The sequence below is a fragment of the Chionomys nivalis genome, chromosome 20 (genome assembly GCF_950005125.1).
Source record: "Chionomys nivalis chromosome 20, mChiNiv1.1, whole genome shotgun sequence".
Classification (NCBI taxonomy): Eukaryota; Metazoa; Chordata; class Mammalia; order Rodentia; family Cricetidae; genus Chionomys; species Chionomys nivalis.
Genome location: NC_080105.1, coordinates 45,646,686 through 45,671,972, shown reverse-complemented (window position 1 = coordinate 45,671,972; position 25,287 = coordinate 45,646,686). Strand labels below are relative to the sequence as shown.

The window sequence follows — 25,287 nt, the reverse complement described above, 5'->3', positions numbered from 1 at the left end:
ATGGCAGGTTTCTTCCTGGTCCTTTTGGTTCTCAGTCTCACTCTCCCAGGTAAGACTGCCTTAAACTAAGTGCAGCCGGAGGTTGTTCAGAGGAGGGGAAGCAACAGCTTCAACATTACAGTCGGAGCAGACACTGAGCCCTTCAGGGTAACCTTTAAAGTGCGGCTCAGACAGATAACTCCACGAGATCTCTATAAACAGACTGCTAAAGAAGTCAGTCTGAGGATGGTTTAAGACTTGCTCTTTGACTGCATGCTGCTCTTTGAAATCTCCCTTGACATAAAAGAGGGAAATGCTACCGAGTGCATTCAGTGCTGTTCCCAGGACTGTTAAAGTGTTCTGTGGAAATTTGCCAGGTGGACATTATTATGTCATGTCTACTAACAATCGCCGAGTCTCTGTGCAGACATTTTGTATAACATAGCCCATAGACCTGTTAATAATTTAATGAAGTTTTGTAAACTAAGGGGCTTAATATATTTCAATACTCTAATAAAAATGCCTGTGAATATCTGTGCTATATGACCTAATGGAAAGAGGGATTGCTGATGAGAAAAGGGAATTAATAGGAGGTGAGAATAAAAATATAAAGGGAGGGGGGCAGGCGATGAGGAAGGCTCTTCTGAACACTCCGGGGATAGTGGCCAGTTTTCTGGAACTTGGAGTCTTTTAACTGTTATACATCTTAGAAACAAAAAAGTTTTGTCATGAAGCTAAGAGCAAGATTTTGGGACGTGGTATTCCATTAATAATTTTTCTTTATTTCTCAGTAATATTTTTTTGCCCTATTGGATTATTGCAAGTGTCAGATTGGGAATGAACATCTAGAACTAAACTCTAGACTTACAAAGGTCAAAGGCTGAGAGGTCCACAAGAGCACTATCATCCTCCCTTTCAGAAATCGCCCTCCACCACGCCTGCCCTCAGAGGCAAGCAGCGAAATATCTAAGTGCAGAGAAACACCAAGCAGACTTCCAAATAGCATCAGACCTGTCCTCTGAAGAGTCTTAAGTATAGCCTTCCAATAATAAAAATGATAATCAACTTTTGGGTACTTAGCATACAATTAATGTTCATATATCTGACTTTTTTTTGCCTTAATTTATGAGAATATTCCTTTTACTATGAAAGAATTGGTTCTTACTATGCGCTTCCCAAGGGAACCATCTAGCAAAGATAATTAGCATAAACTCTCTAGGTTCAGCTATGCTTCATCCTCTGCGTGCAGTAACTATTGCTTTAGAAAATTGGAATTGGAAGAGAACCTGGTGCTTTTAACCCAGTGTGGAGGCTGCAAGAGTGTGGGCACGGAGTCTGTGAGTAAATGTTTCTTGTAGATCAAAGACATAATCAATCTAATGACCTGAAATCAATCTCACTCTGAAACCTCTGCAGCCAGTGGGATCTGCTTAGATTTTTGGACAGACTCCCCCTCCCCCCGCTCCCTTCCTTAAGTTCTTTAATCTTACAACTCACTGTAAAACTATTTAATTACACAGATTTATTTTTCAGACGACACTGCATACCCTTTCACTTTTTATATTTCTAAATTTGGTAAATAAGAACAAATGCATAGTACTGTGTGAGATCTCTCATGTTGATTTTTCACGTTTGAGGGCTTGTGCGTGTTCCCAAAGAGAAGGGACGCTGGCTTATTGGTCTTCCCAGCACTCTTTCCGCAGGATGATGTCTGGTTACTCATTCAATAAATATTTATTACGTATCTCCTGTACCCTGGGAGTACTTCCAGGATGTGTGGATACATGAGAGACTAGAGCAAAGTCATTCTAATAAGCTTCCATGCTTGGAAGGATCTATTAAATATTTACCGTTTGGTTTCACCCCGAGTACCAGGTCCACATGTTGGCAGGAGTGGCTACCATTTCTGTGGCATAGTAATGGAAAGAAAAACCAAGCCAAAATACAGCAAAAGATGTCAAAAAACATCGTATTTCTCAATCATAATTGTTGAAATTATTCAATTACTTAAAATATTTTAATAATTTCTTTGCTCTCATAGTTGAAGATCAACAAAGATGCTATCTTTAGCAAAATCGTAAAGAACCATGGGAAGTTTTGCTTGTTTTCTTATCAGCTATTTATTTCCTGGAATGAGTGAGCTTTTGTCAAATCCTCCTAAAGGGAAATTTAGTATGGGAATGGGAAGAGAACAGGGGCCCTGGCAGTCTGAGGCCAGGAAAACTGGTCAAGAATAAAGAGCCCAGAAGATAAAGTCTTAGTCTGAAGCTGGCATTGGGCATCAGTTGAGGGCTGTGCCCAAGGATTGTCATACTAAGCATTCTCTTTGAACAAAACCAAAAGACTCATTTATTAGTGGGTCACACCTTGGGCCGCTGCATGGATGTCAAGATTCTGTAGGCATTGAAGGAGCCACAATAGTTGTCTATCCCTTGCTTATCTTTCACATGCTTTGCCTAAGAGGAGGTTGAATCAGGACCAGATATCAAACCTCTAACTCTGGATCCTGTACCCACTGGTGTTCAGTATGGATCTGCTGGATTATTGCTTTGGTGATGGGGATACTGGCAAGAGTTTGGTATTTTGAGCCAAGTGGAGTACCACTCTCAGAGTGCACTTCAAGCTCCAAGTTCCCTGTGCAGAAACAATCAGCAGCAGGCATAGAAACCCCCATCTCTGCCTCTCAACACGTGTTCTCTGGCTCTGTTTGTTCCTTCCTCTTCTGGTCCTCTACCTGAGAATTTACCTGTCTGGCTGCAAAGAAAATACTTTGCCAAGAAAGATCAGAGCATGTAAGTGGGGAAATGGGTAACAGGAGAAGACGTGGGAGACTAGGGATCGAGAAAGCTGCATCAGGTGGCTGATGTTTATGCCTGCTGCATTCAGTGTCCATGGGATGGGTTCAAAGTAAACAGATAAGGGCTAAATTTGAAACAAGAACACTCCTTTCCTATAAAATCTTCTATGTCTCCCTCCAAAGAGAACGATAAGAGTGTGATACTCCCTCTAAAGAAGCCCTGGGCAAAGAGACGAAGCCCAAAGGTCAGACATCAGCTAGACAGGAGGGTTGAGTTATTTATAAAACACCAGCATGGAGTGCCCTTCTGAGATCAAACAGATGTTATTTGTACCTTAGTTTTAGAATTTCACACTCTTCTAAGCACTAGGTTGCATCAGACATCAGGATGATGTTTAGCTTTCTGTACCTGTAGAAGAATACACGTAGCAGGCAACTTGTGAGGGTAAATATTTTACCTTGTAGTTAGAGTTTCTGGTCTGATCTTCTTTAGGGATTGTGGTGAGGCAGCAGATTGTCGCAGGAGGGTAGAGTTGGGGGGAAAACTTCTCACATCATGAACCAGAGCACAAAGGAAGAGGGTTCCAGAATCCCACAATTACCTCAAATGTACCCTTCAATACCATGAGGACCTCCCCCACTTTCTACTTCTTAAAAGATTCCAGTACATCTCAATAGACACTACCCAACACATGGGCCTGGGAGCCGCTGAACATCTAGACTACAGTAAACAGTAAAGTACACTGGGCACTGAAGGAGTCACTAACATCATCAAAAATAGCAACGCTAGTGAACTCGTGTGCCTAGAATCAAGCTGCTGAGACTGTTTCTGTGTAGAAGCAAGGGGAGGAGCTAAATCACGCCCCCTTCACCACCCTCAGGTAACCACAGGCAGGTGGAACCGTCTGACCTATCAGCCTGAAGACCACAAGTTGCTATTTTCTTCCAGCTTAGCGCTAAGTGCATCACTCCCTGAAATCTTGATGACATGTAATTTTCTGTGTCCTGGAGCAGCGGGCCAGGGCCACTGCCTTGTCTGCCATGGAACATGATCATTTGTGAATTCATTCATCACACATCATCAAATATTTAACAAGGCTACAGTTTCAAAGAACCAAACATGCCCAGAGTCATTAATATTTTATTTTAAAAGGACAAATCATTAACTTGTGTGGGCTCATCCTCTGTTCCTGCTGTAGCGACTAAAGCATTTATGTTTATTTATTTTTATTTGGTGAATTTTGCTTTGGTCAAAACAGACTTGTCCCAGTCAGCTCCAGCTGCCATAATACAATGCATCCTACAAGTTGGCGACTTAAGCAGCAGGCATTTCTCCCAGTCTTGGGGCTGAAGTACAACCTCATCAGGGTGGAGAGTTCCTTTTGAGAGCTCCCTTCTTGGAGGGCAGATCATTTCTTCTGGGTCCTCACATAGCCCCTTCCCCTCTTCCTCCTTTTCATAGGCTGCATCTTCAAACGTCCTGACCTTGGGATTGGGCCTTCCACGCATGATTTGAGTGGCACACATATTTAACCATCCGAATCGGGACAAGTCTATATGCTGTGGGAGCCCCATCTTTTAAGATTGGTGATACAATGTGAAATGCGTTCCCTTCCTTGGGAGAGCAGAGTCACACATTCCTCTCGGGGCCAGGTGAAAAGCACGATCTGGATGTCACCATTTTAGATTTTACGGCACAACTTGCAGCCTTCTCTCCCTTCTAAAGATTTGTACAATCGTTTGTGCAGTTTTCTGGGTGGGGCTGAAATTTCAAAGGGAAGGGTCTTGTTTGTCCTCAGGAAGACCTCGCTCACATAAAAATTCTCTGAGAACAGGGTTGCTTGATCTAAGAAACCTGTGGGGTGTGTGTGTACACGCACATGTATAGGTACCTACAAGACATTATTCTGTAGTTTTTAGCATTCCTAGAGTGCCTCAATCTACCATTTGAGACAACATCATAAATAATTTGTCCTAATTGGGTGCCACATCGTGGCTCCCAACCTTTTGTAACTCCAGTTCCAGGGGATCTACAACCCCTGAAGACTGACTTCTCTGGGTACCAGGCATGCATGTAATGCACATACACATGTACAGGTTACACACACATACACACAAGCACACACGTACATACCCACACACATACACACATATACACATGCACATATATACACACATACACGTACACACATACTTACACATATACACACACGATGAGATAAATCTAAAAAAGTAAAAAAAAGACACTGGAGGATGTGGAAATTTGTCTTTTTATTTGGTAGTTGCTGGAGTTTTCCTTGCTGCCCTAGATATCTTGAACGAAAGTGCTATCAATCAAATAACTAGACAGATTACCTATGCTGTATTGAACATTCCACTGATACTTTGGGAAAAAAAATCTACACAAGGATTACAGCTGATTAATGAGAGAGAGAGAGAGAGAGAGAGAGAGAGAGAGAGAGAGAGAGAGAGAGAGAGATGGCAAGAGGAGATGCTGTAGGTCCTTGATACCAGAAGAGCACCAGAGAGTTGTTGAATTTGTAGGGCATATTGTCTGATGGCTTGTGTTTAGGACTGAAGAATCCTAACTTCCTAGGCCTACATAAGAGCTTCAACACTGGCTGTTGTCAAGACCGTGGAATCCTACACATGTGGAAATAGAGACTCTTCAACTTCCTAGGTCTACACAGGAGTTCTGCGTTAGTGTTGTCAAACAATGTTGCTGTCTTCAAGAAGGGGCACTGCCTGCCACAGGTGAAGGATGAGAAGGGATCATGTATATATTCTCCATTTTTCTCTAGAGCAGTTCAGTTCTGGCCCAAACTGCTCCAAATCCCTCAATCAAAACAGAAGTCAAGAAGCTGGCTGTCTTGTTACGCAAGGGCTGGCCACTCAGCAGCCATTTTCTCTGCAGTGACTGTGTGCCAGTTCCTGCATTGGGAACTGGGACTTTGTGTGTAGGAGACAAGCTCTCTGTAGTCGACAATGGCGTGCATTATCTATCAGGGAAGATACTCAATTACAGGAGAGCATGAAGCAAGAGTAGATGCTCCAGAGGAAGGAGAAGTGAATTCAGGACAGATAGAGAGGATCCTTAGATAGTGTCAGCTACAGTGGCCTCTTAAAACAGATGGCACCTGAAAGAAGGAAGGAAGGACCATGATGCTAGCCAGGGAAAGAGCTTTCTAGAGGTGAAGAGTCCTGGAATGTTCTGGAAAGAGCATGCTGGTCCATGGAACAGAAGTGAATAATTAGGGATGAGGGCTAGGTGGGTGGAGTTGGTCCTTAGGAGAGAGACAGAGGGCAGAGGGCCTAGGTAAAGACTGGTGTTTTCTATTACACTTGAGAGAAACCATCTGAAGACTTGAGCAAGAAAGTCACAATCCTCATCTGGTTTTATTTATTTATTTTTTTATTGAAGATAGATTTTTCCATTATAATATTCCCCGATTATAGTTTCTTCACCTCTACTCCTCCTGGCTTCACCTCACCTTCCTTCCCTTCCGGATCTACCCCCTTTCTGTCCCTCATGAGAAAACAAACAGACATCTAAAGAATAAAAAAACAAATACATGAGAATAGAGGGATACAAACAGAAGGGAAAGAGTCCAAGAAAAGTCACAAGAAAAAGATACAGATGCAGAGACTCACACGTTTGCACACTCCGGGATCCCATAAAAAACATAAAACCAGAAGCCATAATATGTATGAAAAGAACATGTAAAGAGAGGAAGGGAGAGAAGGAGAGAGAGAGGGAGAGAGAGGGAAAGAGAGGGAGAGAGAGGGAGGGAGGGAAGGAGAGAAAGAGAGAGAGAGAGAGAGAGACCGAGAGGGGGGGTGGGGGAGGGAGGGATTTGATAGAGATGTCCTGTTTAAGGTTGAAGTTTCCCTTCTAGCACCTCTGGTGCTAATTTGTAGATAGATACTACTTAAATTTGGTTTTATCATGGAATATTTTATATTCTCCATCTGTTGTGATTGCAAGTTTTTCCGGGTATAGTAGTCTGGGCTGGCATCCATGGTCTCGTAGATTCTGTATCACATATGTACAGGATTTTAGAGTCTCCATTGATAAGTCAGATTCTAATAGGTCTGCCTTTATATATTAAGTGGTCTATTCCTCTTGTAGCTTTTAGTATTCTTCCTTTGTTCTATATGTTTAGTGTTTTGTTTATGATGTGCTAATAGGACTTTCTTTTCTGGTCCAGTCTATTTGGTGTTCTGTATGCTTCTTGTACATTGATAGGCATTTTCTTCTTTGGGTTAGAGAAATTTTCCATGATTTTGTTGAAAATATTTTTTGTGCCTTTGACCTATGTTTCTTCTCCTTCCTGTATTCCTATTCTTATTCTTATTTTAATTTATTGAGATATGGTTTCTCTGTGTAACCCTGGCGAGAACTCACTTTGTAGACCAGGCTGGCCTCAAACTATGTCTACTTCCCAAGTACTGGGATTAAAGGTGTGCATTTGGTCTTTTCATAGTGTTCATAGTGTTTCAGATTTCTGGATGTTTTTGTCTGAGTTTTTCTTTTCCATTTGACCAAACCTTTTCTTTGATCAAGGCATCCATTTCTCCTGTCTGTCTTTAGTGCGTGAGATTCTCTGTCCAATCTCTTGTATTCTGTTGGTGAGAGTTGCCTCTGAGGTTCCTCTTATAGTTCCTAAATCTTTCAAATCCAAATTTCCGTAGCTTTTTTTTTAAAAAATGGATTTTATTTATACTTTCAGACCTTGAATGGTTTTATTAATTTTCCTCTACTGCTTGTCTGTGTTTTCATAGGTTTCCTTAAGGGATTTATTTACTTCCTCTTTAAGGACCTCTATTTATTCATAACGGCTAATTCAAGGTTCTTGTCTTGTACTTCAGCTAAGCTGCATTTCTCAGGGCTACCTGTGCTATGGTGGCTGGCCTCTAGTGGCTACATATTGCCCTGGATGTTATTGATTGTGCTTTTATGCTGGCGTCTAAGTACCCAGGTTTAGGACGACTGTAATTCTAGGCCTTGTCTCTGTTGGGTGGGTGTTCTTTGACCTCTATTGCTCTCTCTCATTCTTAGGAGAGTGTGGTGGTTGTGTGGAGGGAGAAGTGAGGACCCACTCCTCCTCTGGGATTAAATTCTTCAGTGCGGTAGGAAAGGAGTCTAGAGAGACAGAACAACAGCACATGCTCAGGGATCCAGAGTCTGTGACATGGAGGTAATGGATGGAGGTGGGCTGTGGGGATGCTGGGAAGCCACCTGGGTGTGTCTGTTTGAACTCTAGAGAATGAGGAGCCAAGAGAACACATTTTCCATCAGGAGGTTCCAGGGAATCTCTATCTCCCTGTCACTCCCCTGACATTTCCAGGAAGCTTTTAGGTCTCTTGACCCATGGATGACCTAGCAGCTGCCCTGTTAGTAAGGAGGATGCTTCTCTCCTTACTAATAACAGCTAAAGCACTAACGTTTTATAAGGATGAGTTTTTAAATGAATAAGCCCAAATGTAAGGCCACACTTCTCCCTATTGCTCACTTTAATGCACTTTGTATTTATACGTATGCTTTCTTGAGTGGAAGAGAAAGGGCTTTCATCCAACTGATAATTCCTGGGTTTGGCTTAGTAAACTTGGAGGGAGCATTTTGCTTGTGATGGTTGGTCGTTGTGTGTGTCTCTGTGGGATCAGAGGTCTTCTTGTGTGAAGGAAATCCTACAGATTCAATTCTTCTAGGCTACCAACAGGATATGGACCATTCATAGAGAGGCTGAAAACAGTACCTAGGGTGCACATTGCTTTAGGTTTGCAGCACATGCTTTAATATAAAAAATACTCGTTAGACTACATTTCTATGTCATTTCCCCAACTTGAGGCTCCAATTTTAAGTCAGGGTCATTTTAGGGGCTTCCATACTCGGGAGCTTGCAAAGCTCTTCCTGAGAGATGATGAGGGAAGGACCCCTAACAGAAGACGGCATCGGGAAGAAGACCAGAAAACAAAGAATATAGTGGGTCCTCAGTAAAGACATAGGCCTTTCCATGTTTCATTTATTCTGTCTGAAGAATGAGTGTCTGCCGTAAAGCTGAGGGGACAAAGAGGTATACTACACGGCACACTGAATCCTCCAGTGCCGCCAGGATGGATGAAGAGGTGCTGGAGAGGCAGGGAAGAAGGGAAAGCAAAGAGATTTTTCTATTGTTGTGCTTTTTGTTTTGTTTTGGTTTTGAGGGTTTTTTTTGTTTTTGTTTTCTTGTTTTATTACTTTGATTTGTTTCCTTTTGTGGGTGGTGTGTGCCAGGGATGAGGGGAGGACATGGGGAAACTGGGAGGTGAGCAGAATTGGGGTGTATGATGTGAAACTCCCAAAGAGTCAATAAAGAAGTATAAAAAATGAGTGCCTGCTTTGGGCCAGGCCCTTTTCTGAATGTGGAGTAGTACATGTGTTACATATAATAGATGCTGTCTGCCCGTCGACTTGAAGTTTGAGGGCACATAATGAGAACATGTAAATATGCACACAACAACGTATTTAAAACTATACATATACAACACACATACAAAGGCAACAAGACATAATAAACTACATAGACAACACACATACAAATGTAACACACATGCATGTATACAATAATATGCATGCATAATGTGATTGTACATGCATACGTACATTTATACAACAAATATACAGGGATAACCTGTAACAATACAATACAATGATAGCATATATATAAAATACACACAATGACAACATGTGTATACAACCAACTGACAAAAGATAAATTCAAGGTGCCACGAAGGAACCAGTACATGGGCAATGTACATTTCTGTAAGAAGTTGGCATTTGCGATGAGACCTCAAGTGGAGGGGAAGGTGGAGGCTATAGGTGATACTTCCGGAATCCACGTGTGTACACAGTGATGAGAAGGCTCTGGTTTTGCCAGTGTGGTATAGGGAATTAGGGTGGAAAGTGGGGTGCAGAGCACCTCACTTCACTGCCTCTGCTGAGTCAGCTGATGGGAAACAGATGAAGGTTCCAGGTGCAGGGTGCTGGGTCAGCTGTTCTGTTGCTCACTTAATTCAGGTTCCAGGGTGACTCTCACAGCCACTGAAGGACTCAGCTCGGTAGCTGAACATGAAGACGCCCTCCTCAGACATCTGTTCCAAGGTTATCAGAAATGGGTTCGCCCTGTGTTGAATTCCAGCGACATCATCAAAGTATATTTTGGATTGAAAATATCTCAGCTCGTGGACGTGGTGAGTCATCCTCCATCCTGCGTTCAGAACAACACCCCATCCTTAACTGTTGTGATTCCAGACATCTGTCTGTCCCTGTCCTGACACTGACATTTTACAGATAGGCTATGGCGAGCAGAAACCTGCCCCAAGGAGCCAGTGAAATGTCCTGAGGAAGGAATGGCAGGTCACCCCATGCCAGCATTGTAGGACTCTTGGGTAGAAGGTGGACAGGGGAACTGGAAGAGGACTGGCCCCAGGTTGGAAGCAGGGGAGAAGGGATGATGAAGGCCTGGGTGACTCAACCAGGCTAGAGCCCAGCTTGCTGCTGTCTACTAGCTGGGCTCTCAGGGCTCCTACGTCTAGAGGAAGATAAGGCAGTGATGACAGAGCCCTGTTCCAGTCCGGGTGGCTCCCACTTTCCCTGAACTCGCCTCTCTCTAGCCTCTCTGCTCACTCTCCTCTTGGGCTTGTACTTCTGTTATGTTTATGCTTGTGGAGAAAGCTGTAGACTCAAATCGTCCAAATGCAGGAACCCGCCCAACGATGGGCCCCAGAGTCCTAGAATACTTCTCCGGTGTGCCTCAAGCCTTCTGTCCTCTCTAGGCTGGCCCAGTAGCCCAGGATGGCTTCTGGAAAACCGTCCACAGTTTGTCTTAACTGCAGCTCTAATTTCTTTCTTCTTTGCGCCATCAAAAGCCTTCTGAGTTATTCAGTTGATAAAAGTATCTCCATAATGAATTGCTGCTTGTTCTAATATGTATTTTTGTTTTTGAGACAAGGTTTCTCTGTAGGTTTGGAGCCTGTTTTGGAACTTGCTCTGTAGACCAGGCTGGTCTCGAACTCACAGAGATCCGCCTGCCTCTGCCTCTGGAGTACTGGGATTAAAGGCGTGCGCCACCACCGCCCAGTGTCTAATATGTAGTTTCGTTTAAGCAAATCTGCGGAATGCTGTATGGTGACATATCACTGACTTATTCTTAAATTTGGAATCTTTGATCTTTGGGGGTTTAAACACTCAGGATTCTCCCTAAGGAAAATCCCAAAACCTGAAACCCTCCATTTTCATTCTTTTTAACTGTCAACTATTAAAATCCTTTATTGGTTCTTTGAGAGGTTCATCCAACCTGCTTTGAGAAGGCTCCCATCTCTTTCCAGATTTGGTCCCTCCCTGCTCACCCAACACCGTACCTTTAAATGAAAGCCCTTCAACACCGATTTATACTGCCTAAATATTCTTGGACGTGTGCATCATGGTTGGTTTAACCAGGGCTACCCTCTTAGAGAAAACTGTCTCTTCATCTCCAGAAGCTAAGAATGGCCAATAACTCCACAGCTAGAAGTGGAATTTCCTGCCCAATGCCCATCTCCACACTGGGCTTTGGTTTATCTCTGGGGTTTAGTTTATCTCTAGGATTTGGTCTATCTCTGTGATTTGGTCTATCTCTAGGGTTTGGTCTATCTCTGGGGTTTAGTTTATCTCTGGGGTTTAGTCTATCCTTGGGGATTTGTTCTATCTCTGGGATTTGGTTTATCTCTGTTATTTGTTCTATCTCTGGGTTTTGGTCTATCTCTGGGGTTTTTCTATCTCTGGGGTTTGTTCTATCTCTGAGGTTTGCTCTATCTCTGGGATTTGGTCTATCTTTGGGATTTGTTCTATCTCTGGGATTTGGTCTATCTCTGGAGTTTGCTCTATCTCTGGGATTTGCTCTATCTATCTCTAGGATTTGGTCTATCTCTAGGATTTGGTCTATCTCTAGGATTTGGTCTATCTCTGGGATTTGGTCTATCTCTGGGATTTGGTCTATGTCTGGGATTTGGTCTATCTTGGGCTTGCACTGCTTTCAGTTAATATTTGCAGCTTCTGTGCTGTGTCCAGAAGATGCTGTTTAACGTTCACCCTTTGTATTTGTCTCTTTCTTAGGATGAGAAGAACCAGCTGATGACGACAAATGTGTGGCTCAAGCAGGTGAGGTCACTGAAGCTATGTCTGCCAGCCCGCCCAGGGTCTGCCAGTGCTTTCTTCTTAGACATGGTACTGTAGTAATAAGAGCGGCAGGGCTGCGTCCCCGGCACCCGGCCGCCCGCATGGCTTATGCCCCAAAATAATTACACGGAAACTGTATTCTTTTGAACACTGCCTAGCCCATTAGTTCCAGCCTCTTATTGGCTAGCTCTTACATATTGATCTAACCCATTTCTAATATTCTGTCTAGCACCATGAGCTGGCTTACCAGGAAAGATCTTAGCCTGCGTCTGTCTGGAGTGGGAGAATCATGGCGACTCCTGACTCGGCTTCTTTCTCCCAGCATTCTGTTATGTTTACTCCGCCTATCTAAATTTTACTCTATCAGAGGCCAAGCAGTTTCTTTATTAATTAACCAATGAAAGCAACAGATAGAAAGATGACCCTCCTCCATCATGGTACCATCTGAAAAACACTAGAAAGTGTGCTGGGTTCCTCGGGGGAAGATTTCGGCACGCCTGGAAAGGGTCTGTTCTATCTTCAGCTGTGAACACAGGAGAGTAGCCCTGTTGGTGTGTGGGGATGCAGCTTCCTGTGGCTCTATTCGTCAGGGGTGGGACAGTACGGGGCAGGGGTGACACTGGGCAGACAGTGACTGACAGTGATTCAGCACTATTTACTGAGAGTCTGCTGAGTGACAGGCACTGTGCAAGATCCTGGAAGAGAGGGAGAGAGAACAGTTCCGCCTTCAAGGAGAGGATGGGGGGTAGTGATGTAAGGAAAAGTTACTCTAGGTAGTGGACATCATAAATAAGTTTATAAAAGAGCCTGTGATTATATGAAGGTGCCACTGGGATGGGGGAAAGTCCGGGAATGCTCCCAAGAATAGCAGATCTTTAACACAGGTGCCAAGGTCAAATAGAAGGCCCGATAACCAGACCGGAGTGGATTTGTGGACCACATGAACTGTCTTCCCAATAGTTTCCATGACTTCACAATGCTTTCACACCTAAGCAAACCAACAGAAACTTGTCTCAACCATTCCAGCATGCCTTACTCAAAATGAAGACTAAAGCATTCAGTCCCCCCTCTTTCCTCCTTTCTCTCCCACACTAGCCAATAACGTCTCCCCTCAACCATGACCTTACAAGGCCCAGCTCTCACAGGCAGAGGGATTCCTCTAGCTGGACCTATTTTTATTCTATTGATTTTATTTTTCAGACCCGCTTGTCTTTCTTCTTCGAACTTTCAGAGAGCAACCAAATCTCTGGAGACCATAAATATCTTATTAACTGACTTTCTGAAGCCATGTGAGAAGGGCAATGTCCTGACCCCTCAGACTCTGTACCGTCATGTTAAAGGCCCAATGCCTTGCCATCCATCCATCCATCCATCCATCCATCCATCCATCCATCCATCCTTCATTCTTCTCAGGATCTCTCCACTCACAGTTCCACCGCTGTCTCTCTAACCTGCCAGGCTCTGGCTCCTCACCCTTCCACTTTCAGCCTACGTGTTTTCTCCTCAGAATGCCAACACCGTCTTTTCACGGGACACTGGTAGCTTGTGTGAGTGTCTCAGGCAGGGAAGGCATAAAGTGCTGGGGACCAGTACCGTGCTCAGTACCAGTTAGTGTGGCCTATTCAGTGACACAACGAAAACAGTATTTGTGAAATTATTTCATTCTTTACCCCTTTTTTGTCCAAGAAATGTTGTGGGGTCCTTAAACATATAGGTATGTAGAAATGTAAAATAAATATTTACTGAGGATAAAATAAGAAGCAACTCATTTAAAAACGGTTTCCTGGCGTGCATGTGTGTGTGTAATTTTACCATTTCTTACAGATGAGAGGGAGTTTGCATACTTACGAGATGGATGCAATTGCTTATTTATTTATTACTAAAAATTAAACCTTCGGCAAATATGCAACCCTGTGGGATGTGGAGCATCTTTATTGGTTCTCAGGGCTGCATGGTGTTTTGGTTTTGTCTCCACCAATGGTCAGAATGCTGCTTTGTGTGACTACATATAGGCCGGAAGAAGTGACTTCAGGGCCATTTCAGAAATCCCTGGAAATTCTGTCCTCATGCTAAGAGAAAATTATGAAACTCAAGCCAGCACTGTAAGCAACACTTTTAAAAATCAAACACTTTCACACATTAGACTCCAAAGATACACTAATTTGTTACTTTTACGGTGAGAAAAGACGGTGGGAAATACCAAAATCTTGATTTTTATGACCAAATCATTAAGTTTCTGTAGAGCACAAACAGTATGTGCAACCAAAATTCTGTAATTAGCAAAAAATGGTGGCCTAGAAGGAAGGTTTAGGCAGCATTTGTTGGTATCGCAGAGTACAGTGATGCACCAAGTGCCAAGTGTGCACTTGAACCCAAGTTCAGGCCTAAAGCCACATGGGTGCGCCCTGCCAGAAACAACTCAGATTTGTGCCCTGTTTAGTTCAGAAGAAATTTTTAGTTGTTACTCATTTGGAAACGGTTGTTTCCAAATTTTTCAAAGTATGACTTAACACTGGGCATGGTAGGTACTGATACAGGATCCTGAATGGGATCACTACCTGCGGTTTTAGAAGCTACAATACCATGTGAAGAGCCTGCAGCAAGGCGGGGACTTTAGAAACCTGGTCATTCTTCTTTACAGGACAATACAGGTTTTAAGGGGGGACCATCTGTTTTTAAGAAGGAAAGGAAACTGAGGTCAAGAAGCCAGCAGTTTGCTTTCCAGCAGGACTTAGGTTTCAAGTGGAGGAATGAATACAGGTTGCGCTCATTGACTGAGCTCAGTAATTTTGATTTTTTTCAGCATGAGCTGTGAGGGTAGTGCCTCTCCAGGTAGCCTGCCTGTACCCTTTGTTTCTGGTGCTCTGGGCTGTGTGCCTGTGTTTTGGGGTGACTAGACTATGCTTGAATCTTCCCACACTGCCTGAGAATCACTTACTTGCAAGTGACAGGAAAACCTGGTTCAAACCCTGTTAGTAAACTGAGATTCTATTGGTAGTCATGATCTGAAAGAGGTCAGGGGTCAGGGTTCATAGACAGGTTCATTCAGCACACAAGGAAAACCACAAGTTTTTGCTCTTGGCTTTGAGACAAAGTAGCTCAGAGGCCTCAAACTCATAACTCTCCTGCTGCCTGCTTTCTTTCCAAGTGCTGAGATTTCAGGTTTGACCCACCATGCCCAGTATGGCTTTATTTTGAGTCTGATAACTTTTTCTCTTTGTCTGTGAACAATTTTCTCTGAATGTGTTGTTGACCAACCATCTTGTGGGTTGGTGTGGTCTGTTCCTCATCATTGGGACAGAATCTGTCCCCACTGGTTTGAGATGACACCACGTTTTGTGTGTGTGTGTGTGTGTGAGAGAGAGAGAGAGAGAGAGAGAGAGAGAGAGAGGAAGAGAGAGAGAGAGAGAGAGAGAGAGAGAGAGAGGTGACAAATGCTGATAAAACCCTTTTCTGAAGTACAAGTGCATCATATATGTATGGTAAAATGTCTGTTGAGTCAGGGCAAATAGAAATAACTAGATTTAAATTAACAGGCTGCTGAAATGGCAGGCTTTCCATCTGAATTATACTGGTTAGACATAGTAGAATCATCAAATCATGTCAGCCAGTTTATATGCTAAAGGTTGACATATAGCTCATGGTACATAAAAGAGAGAGGTCACAGGTCACTTTGCAAGCATTCAAAGTTGAAGTTGCATGTCTTTAATCCTGTAAGTTTTCCATAACATTTTATTTAACTTTTTTCATGTAATATATACTTTTCTATTTCTCAACGTACGAAAGACACATAACCTCTTTTTCATCATAGACACACCTGCCCCTCCTCAATTTGAATTCAAAAAAGTATTCCGAAATATTGTTGCTTTGAAAGACTTCAGTTTCCAAAGTATTTTAGCAAATGTTACTAAGAGCAGGAAGTTCAGTGATTATATGTATTTATTACTCTCACAAGTCAGGCAGGTCTGTTCTGACCTCCATGGGCACCTCCATAGGCGTGGCACATACTATATCAACACATAAATCTTTAAAAAGAGAAAGCCATATTACTTTAGACACTGTACTGGGTGGTTCTGTGTGTCAACTTGATGCAAGCTAGAGTCACCATAGAGGAAGGAGCCTCAGTTGAGGAAATGCTTCCATGAGATCCAGCTGTAAGGCATTTTCTCATTTAGTGATAATGGGGGGAGGGTGCCCCTTGCAAGTGGTGCCATCCCTGGGCTGGTGGTCCTGGGTTCTATAAGAAGATGCAAGCCGGTAAGCAGCTCCCCTCCGTGGCCTCTACATCAGTTCCTGTCCTGACTTCCTTCGGTGATGAACAGCAATGCTGAAGTATAAGCCAAATAACCCCCTTCCTCCCTTACTTGCCTTTTGGTCATGGTGTTTCAGCGCAGGGATAGAAACCCTAGTGCAGACAGCCACGGGGAACTAGTTCCCAAGAGTGTCAGTGTATTAAAATAGGACCATAGAAAATCTTTTAGATAAATTTACATTTTCAAATTCTTTTTAACGTTATTTAGGCCAGACAGACATTATTTTTATTTTTAGATAAAATACTTCATAGCTCTATGAATCAAAGCACAGCTTAAATTCTTTTGCTGCCAAGCTCATTCTCTGCAAATAGGATTGCTCACATTAAGCAGAATGTTAGGTTATAAGAAAGGGGCTTCTCACGAAGATCCACGGGCAAAGCGAGCAACTCCTGATCATCACGTTAGTAACTTCTGGGAACACATTTGCTAGCAGCCCCAAATACCCTGCCAAAGAGTTAAATCTAAATTATATTTTGATGAGATGTAACAGATTAAGGTCACCTGTCCACATGGCTGAACACGAAGAGCATAATCAAGCCTTAAATCACACAGCAACAACCTGGGCTTTCAGAAAATAGAGCACCCCATCCCACCCCTTGTTCTAGAGTTAACTCTTACCTGCCTGCATTTCAGTGAAGCCCGGCTTACAAAGGGACCTTGAGTAACTGGTCCCCAACCCCCCAAAAGAGGCAGTGGCACATGAGGGTAAAGAAAGTCTTAGTAGTTGGTGCTGCACTGACTGAGGTCTGCACGCAGAGCCATGCACAGCCTGGGATTTTATTGGGAGCAGACTCCTTAATGGTAACTGAGAGGGAAGTAAAGGGAAGAAAACAAACAACAACAAAAAAGCCACTGTGTGTGGACATTTCTGAGCCTGGCACTCTCTGATGATTCCAAGAGTCTCTCAGCAGGAGCCAAGGTAGTCACAAGGAGGGAGTTGTGTGTGTTTTTCCAAATGGGGCAGAAAACAAAGAGAAGCTGAAAATGTGGAGAAAATGCTTCAGTTAGTCTGGTTCTTAGTTGCTGGTCCTCTATGCATGTTTTCCTGCAGTTACATACTATTTGAACTATTGTAGAGTCTAGCTTCCCAAAGCAATGAAACTATGTCGTCGTCGTCGTCGTCGTCGTCGTCGTCTTCTTCTTCTTCTTCTTCTTCTTCTTCTTCTTCTTCTTCTTCTTCTTCTTCTTCTTCTTCTTCTTCTTCTTCTTCTTCTTCTTCTCCTCCTCCTCCTCCTCCTCCTCCTCCTCCTTCTCCTCCTCCTCCTCCTCCTCCTCCTCCTCTTCTTCTCCTTCTTCTCCTCCTTCTCCTCCTCTTTCTCCTTCTTCCTCTTTCTCCTCCTCCTTCTCTCCTTCTCTTTCTTTTTCTGTAGCGAGATCTCACCTTTGAAGAGCTCCCATTATTTATCAGAAGTTTCAAGTTTATTTTCCTTTTTAAAAATATTTTAATTCTTTGGAGATTTCATATAGATGCATTAGGTCTTGGTCATATCCTCTCGCCACTGCCCAGTCCAACCCCGCCCAGCCTCCTCAGCAGGCCTCCCTTCTAACTGCATGTCCTATTATTTAAAAATATATATAATTCATTGAATCCAATATAATGCTACCCATATGTGCATGGGTGTAGGACCATCCACCAGGGCATAAGCATTGCACCTTTGCCCTACTGTGACAGACAGTTCCCCATCTTCCTTCAGCAGTAGTCAACTGCCAATGGCTCCCAGCCAGGAGTGAAGTCTCAGTAATCCCTCTTCCATCCATTCTAGAACTGTTTTTTAGAGATAATAAATCAGTATTTATTTAAACAAGACAGAGATGAAAATGCCAGCTACGACCAAACATGGGTCCTTTATGCCGAAACTAAATCCGTGTAAGCTGCTTTGCTGGAAGGAACAGGAAATAATATAAAAAGATAATTTGAGTAAAAACATTAAAAAAATTATCAAATCAAGAATTAATCTCTCTTAGTATAGTAAGTCTAAGGCAAAAGTAATTAAAATATATGACATTTTAAGTTTATTCTTTGATAATTTTATACTTGTGTTGTGTATAGTATATTTTATTTATATTCATCCTCTGCTTCTTCCACTCCTTCCAGGAGCTCCCCCACTCAATTTTATGTCTTTTTTTAAAAAAATAACCCTCTTGTCTTTTATAATCCTCTGAGTCTGATTACAGTTGTCTGTAGGCATGGGTGTAGGGCATCTACTATACCCCTAAAGAGAGCAGACTCCTTCTCTCCCTTATCAGCCATCAATAACTGCTCAGGTGGAGTGGTAACTTGGGGTCCTTTCCCCTTCTGTACAGGAATATTGACTGGCTTGATCCTGTACACTTTTTGTGTAGGTAACCATAGCGCTGGTGGGTTCAGGAGTACCTCACCCTGTCATGGCCAGAAGATGTGTGTGACCTCTGGTTCTTACAACTTTTATGTCCCCTCTTCTGTGATGTTCCCTGACCCATGGGTGGGATGGCAGGGTCTGGGGTGGTTGTTCCAGAAGTCCTATCTACCACTGAGCCCTCCCAATCACACACCTCCGTAACTGCCGGTCTCAACAGTTAAGGTCCCTGTATTGACCACTATCTCCTAGAAACAAAGTTTCGTTGACCAAGGTTGAGAGCCTCACAAACATATGGGTATAAACATAAATATTTAGAAAGCGATTTGCGCTTTTTAGGCATCATTCATATTTCAATATTCTGCCATCCAATTAAGTCACCCATCTTCCAATTCTTGATTTTTTAATGACATAGATGGCATCACTGGGCTCCAGGAAGCCTCATGCTGGGTACACCCTTCTAACATTTGAAAAAATTCCAAACATATGGAGGTCCAGAATAATAGGGACCTAATTTAAAATGCTAATTAGGAGCTTATAGAAATCACTTTACAGAAGCCATCAAAGGAAAGTCTTCCATGCATTCTCACTGCTTAAAAGTGACCAAGCCATCAGGAGTGGTCACAGGGTCTGGACATTTCACAGCAACAGGCCAAAATCATATGTTCCCATTGTCAAGGGACTGAAATCTCATTGAACATATCCTCCTGGAATAAACTGGATGAGATCAGATATTACTTTAGAGAAAGCGTCTTACTGTATAAATCCGGCTGGCTTTCATCTCATGGTCCTTTTAGCTTAGCTTCCCAAGTACTGGGACTAGAGGCATGCACCTTCCCATACAGTTGTGATTTTCTGTTTGTTTCTTAAGAGGAAATATGGTAGAAACACAAGTTGTGAATCAATGTCCTTTGTGATGAGCCTCTTGACTGGTTCACACATGGGCATGTGGAGGTTCAGAGGCCAGGCTGGTTTATGCTGCATCATGAGCCTCGCCCAATCCTAGATAGAATGCCAGGGTCTAACCTGGGTGAAAATCCCTTTCATAACAAAACGGTGGGCTGGTAAATTTTAGAAATTTGAAGATCCCAAGCTCTAAGGTACTAAGCTGTCAGAATAAAGTTGCCGCAATAATCATTTCATGCAGGAGTGGACAGACCAAAAATTGCGCTGGAATCCTGAAGAATACGGTGGAATTAATTCGATAAAGGTTCCATCAGAATCGCTCTGGCTTCCTGACATAGTTCTCTTTGAAAAGTAAGTATCTTAGAATAGTGACTGTATTGGTCAGATTAACACAGGAGATAGAAAGGGCTGATTTGGGTGGAAGAATTTACTTTATGTATCAAAACGGCCTCTTTGTAGAATAGTGATTGGCATTATGGTGGGAGAGGAACGTAGCATAGCCACGTAGTCAACCACTAAAGCATAACTACTTTCGTGGCAGTGCTGACGGTCGTTTCGAAGGTTCCCTCATGACCAAGGCCATTGTGAAATCCAGTGGGACCGTCAGTTGGACTCCTCCTGCCAGCTACAAAAGTTCCTGCACCATGGATGTCACGTTTTTCCCATTCGACAGGCAGAACTGCTCAATGAAGTTTGGATCCTGGACTTACGATGGTAGCATGGTTGATCTCATTCTGATCAATGAAAATGTGGACCGGAAAGACTTTTTTGATAACGGAGAGTGGGAGATACTAAATGCAAAGGGGATGAAGGGTAACAGAAGAGAAGGGTTTTATTCCTATCCGTTTGTGACCTACTCTTTTGTTCTGAGACGCCTGCCGTTATTTTACACCCTCTTTTTGATCATCCCCTGCCTGGGGCTGTCTTTTCTCACGGTCCTGGTGTTCTACTTACCTTCCGATGAAGGGGAAAAGCTTTCACTATCAACCTCGGTTTTGGTCTCTTTGACGGTGTTTCTTTTAGTAATTGAAGAGATAATCCCGTCTTCTTCCAAAGTCATCCCCCTCATTGGCGAGTACCTCCTCTTTATTATGATTTTTGTTACCCTATCAATCATCGTCACGGTTTTCGTCATTAATGTTCACCACAGATCTTCTTCAACGTACCATCCCATGGCCCCCTGGGTGAAGAGGCTGCTTCTGCAAAAACTCCCGAGATGGCTTTGTATGAAGGACCCCATGGAGCGCTTCTCCTTCCCGGATGAAGAGGAGAGAAGAGCAACAGGGCGGGGCAAAGTCTCAGGGAAAAAGAAACAGACTCCTGCTAGCGATGGGGAAAGAGCTCTGGTCGCTTTCCTGGAAAGCGCGGCTGAGTCGATCAGATACATTTCGAGGCACGTGAAGAAAGAACATTTCATCAGCCAGGTGAGTCCGCTGTGACGTGACTGGGAGGGCACAAGGGCGCCATACTGGTGTCCCTAACAACGGAATACGGTTCTTGTTTACAGTGGCATTATCAGCTGGCCACTGTAAACCATATAAAAAAGAACAGTAAGTGCTAGAAATTTTAAGATTAAATTTCTATAAAAGTTCACAAAGCATAATGACTAAAAGAAAGTAGCTGCAGCTTCAGCGCGCTTCTCTGTAATTCCTCAATTCCATTTAAAAGACTTCAATTGCACCTTTAAATGGGTTATCCCGGCCTGAGGTTATTTTCACTTCTTCATGCTATGATGTTTTAAAGCCCAATGTTTTGAAATGTGTTTAGTGAAGAGAAAGAATCAAAAGTTGGAAAGTAATACAGGTTTAGTCACAACAGATACTTCATCAAGGGAAAAGGAACTGGTTACTTAGTGTACACATTACTGAAAAACAAGTACCAGGTGATTTTATCTGGGAACCCCCAGCTCCCCAGGAAGATGCCAGGAGTTTGAGATCAACAGTTTTCACACAATGAGAGCCTGTCTCAAAACCAGAAATGCCCAAGTTTCAGAGGCACCGCCATTTTGGCCACGGACCCACTCCTATCCTGTGTGACATGTTACTTTGCCAGAGCTTCGTTTTTCTGGAAGCTGCCTTGAAGGACAGGACAAGGAAGAAATGACTGGAATCTATCAGTACTCAGGCTGAAAAATAGCCTTTATGATTACACCATCTACACGCAGAGTTCAGTCATCTACTCTAAAATTCTTGAAAGCTAGATCACGGCTCACAAACAGGTCTAGGGAACTGTTTTTGGAAGCATGCTTTATATTTTATCTTGTCCTCATAGCTTCAGCCTGATTTGTCTTCTCTCTTAACTCTTTATCATATTTTTTATACAATTGATTTTAAAAAGGCTAGAAAAATACCAGCTATATGCTTCAGCTATTAGGGAGGGAGTTTCTGTCTTACTTCTTTGTATCTTTTGTAAATCTAATATAAACATTTAAGTGGGTTTAAAAAAATGTGATCAATGTCTGGGAGTTCAAGGCCAGCCTGGTCTACAAGAGCTAGTTCCGGGATGGGTACCAAAGCTACAGAGAAACCCTGTCTTGAAAAAACCAAAAAAAAAAAAAAAATATGATCAGTGCAGATAGTTTGGAAAACTCAGACAAGAGGACCACAGTCACTAATAATCCCACTACTTACGGTTAACATCTTACTCTATCTTGTTTGTATGTTTTATGCTACAGTTTTGTTTCTGAACTTGGAAAACTCAGGAAAAGCCAAAAACAAAACAAAACAAACTGCTGTTCCCCTCCTTCCAACGAGCGGGCCTCCTGCTCTATTCCTCTTTAGCAAATCCTATCAACAGCTGAAAATATTGATCGCAGCACTCAGCTGGTTAGCAGTTCCCTGTACCATGTCCTGGTTTTCCCTGGCAATCTGTCATGAGACTCAGTCCTGCTGCGAGATTCCTGGGGAGATGGTCCTGTGTGTCCCTAGAATACAGAAAATCCTTCCCTTCCTCCATCCGTTTCCCTCTCCTCCCTCCTCTTTCAAGATCCGAAGTGGTTTCCACTGGGTGTGTTTTCTTTCTTGTGATTATGCTCTGAAGCTTCCTGTGCAACTGCTGTTAGCTTGAGGGCAGTGTAGAAGCTGGACTCTGTGTCCCTTCAAAAGTGAGCTCCTATGCTTCTCTCACAGATTTCCCTAGCTCATGGCTTGTCCCTTTTTGCACCTGCTGCTGCAAGCCTGGGACCCATTCTCCTACAGAATCGCAGCCTCACTAAAGGCCCCATAGCCCCCCCCTTTTGTAAAAAATACATTTATTTATTTATTTATTTATTTATTTATTTATTTATTTATTTATTATGTATACAATATTCTGTCTGTGTGTATGCCTGCAGGCCAGAAGAGGGCACCAGACCCCATTACAGATGGTTGTGAGCCACCATGTGGTTTCTGGGAATTGAACTCAGAACCTTTGGAAGATTAAGGCAACGCTCTTAACCTCTGAGCCATCTCTCCAGCCCCGACCCCTTTCTTATAATGCCTGTTCTACCTGTCATTCCCTCTGTTCCTCAGTGATGTCTTCTGGAGCTGGAGGATCCACGCCCACATGTGGGAGAGAAGGAAAGCCCTGTGACACTTCCTTAAAACTGCTCCAAAGATGTCAATCTGTGGTTGGTTTCATAGGCATATCAGGAAGCATTGTATAAAAATGAGTTTTATTTGTATGTGTGTTTGATTAGCAATATTTCCAAGTATACAAACAATTCTCTGTGTACATTTTCACTGTTGATAAATGTTCCTCAAAACTCAACTTGCAAGTTATTTTCTTGGGGTGCAACGAAAAACATCACTGGTTAGAACTAAGCCCATGCCGTTAACGATGTACATATAGATTCTGAAAACTTTAAAACGTGTCCCGATTCCAACATTGCTCGTTTCACACCCCTTAATGGGTTCAGAAGCCCCGCTGGGCCTCTTGAATGAAAGGTGCCCTTTTCTCTTCTGCAGGTCGTGCAAGACTGGAAATTTGTGGCCCAAGTTCTTGACCGCATTTTCCTGTGGCTCTTCCTGACAGTTTCCGTTGTGGGCTCCGTTCTGATTTTCATTCCGGCCTTGAAGATGTGGCTTCATCGTTTCCTTTAGGAACAACCCTCTAGACCCATTTAGAAGACACGCAAGAGACAAGCCCCGCCTTAGGACTGACAGCTACTGGCATGAGCGCAGAATGCAGATGCCCGCACTAGCTGCAGGGCCCTTGTCCCGTCCCATTGTCTGGGCTTTCTGTGATTGGAGGACCCTGTGAAAATGTGGGTTTGATTTAATGTAATGGGTTGCTGCCCTTAGAGATGGATTTGGACAATTCAAAGAGGACGCCAACTTCCGTTCTTGCGCAGGAGGCCCCAGACTCCTACAGCTATTCATTCCTGCATGCTTGCACCTCTCTATCCCCTGAATTTCTGCATCTGTTGATCTCCCGAACTATTTCAGCTGTTCATCCCTAAATGCCTGCATTTTGCCCATTCTGGTACCCCTGGTATCTGCCCATTCTCTTGATGGCTGGCCTGAGCTGCATACTGGTGCCATGTGGTTCTTCTCTACCAATGTGAGTTGACCACATTTTGACAACAGTTTCAGGAACTATACAGGTACAACTCTTGGCCTAGAACACTGTGAGCACACTGGTCCAAGATGCCACTTGTCAGTGAATGTCCCACAAATATGGTGTTCATTGACATTGGTCTTGATTGGCTGTGACAACTCTCTAAGACAGGTGTGACTGGAACTTGGTTCACTGCATTGCGAAGCTTTCCTAATGGTACCAGTAGGAGCTCTGGTGATTTGCGACTTGTGAGATCTCATCAAGATAAGTTAGAACAGAAAAGCAGCCATTAGTTACTAGAATTGCATTCATTAATGCACACCTTTCTTCTCTTAGGAAATTAAAAGTGCTGGATATTCTTTGATTATGATTTGGATAATGTCTTACCCAGTATCCTATTGCTGTGAAGAGACACCATGACCATTACAACTCTTATGAAAGAAAGCATTTAATTGCGGGGTTTTCTTACCGTTTCAGAGGTTTAGTTCATTATCATTACAGCGGGAAGCATGGTGACACACAGACAGACATGGTGTTGGAGAGTTAGCCTAGAGTTGTATGTAATCTGGATCTGTAAAGCAACAGGAAGAGAGAGACACTGAGGCTGGCTTGGGTGTTTGAAACCCTAAAACTCACCCCCCCCCCCGTGACACACTTCCTCCAACAAGGCCACACTTACTTCAATAATGCCTCACCTCCTAATTCCTCTCAAGTAGTGACTCTCCCTGATGACTAAGTACTAACATACGGGAGCCTGTGGGGGTCATTCCTATTCAAATCACCACAGATAGAATTGCTTTCCTCCACTGAGTCTCTGCCTTTGTATTCCTTTCCCTGTGTCTCCCTCCTTTCCCCACCCCATCCCATGGCTCCTCTAGGATTGAGAGGGAACATTTATCAGATTGACTTTGCTGCTGCTGCTACAGAATCCCTCCCAGGTTTTATTAAAGGAGTTTGTTCTCCACAGTGCTGAAACTCTCTGCTCTGTTTTATTTTAGACTGGTGCTTCTAAGTGATTTGTCCCTGAGGTTTTAAAGCCCCAATCTAAGGTTTTATTTTCAGATTATCGTCATTGCAAAACACAGTAAGAGTTGCGTCCTCTTATTCCTGCTAGTTCATACTTTTTCCTTCCTAATCCTCTTAAGCATTTCCTTTTATCTTTAGACCTAGATATGCCATATTGTGTCTAAGCAGACAGGGATATCCATCCAGTTCTGTCTATCT

The 25,287-nt window shown here is 43.2% G+C and overlaps 1 protein-coding gene across 1 annotated transcript; it reads left to right on the top strand.

Annotated features, from left to right (window-relative positions):
- On the top strand, positions 1-23,606 carry Chrnb3 (cholinergic receptor nicotinic beta 3 subunit). Its single transcript, XM_057752341.1, has 6 exons — positions 1-49; positions 9,834-10,006; positions 11,910-11,954; positions 19,769-19,878; positions 20,069-20,951; positions 23,472-23,606. The coding sequence occupies exons 1-6, from the start codon at positions 1-3 to the stop codon at positions 23,604-23,606; spliced, it is 1,395 nt and encodes a 464-aa protein (XP_057608324.1).
- The last annotated feature ends 1,681 nt before the right edge of the window (positions 23,607-25,287 follow it).

Coding starts and splice junctions, on each gene's coding strand:
- Chrnb3 (XM_057752341.1), top strand. CDS start 1: ATGGCAGGTTTCTTCCTGGTCCTTTTGGTTCTCAGTCTCACTCTCCCA. Junction 50..9,833: donor TCTCAGTCTCACTCTCCCAG/GTAAGACTGCCT, acceptor CACTTAATTCAG/GTTCCAGGGTGACTCTCACA. Junction 19,879..20,068: donor GACATAGTTCTCTTTGAAAA/GTAAGTATCTTA, acceptor CTTTCGTGGCAG/TGCTGACGGTCGTTTCGAAG.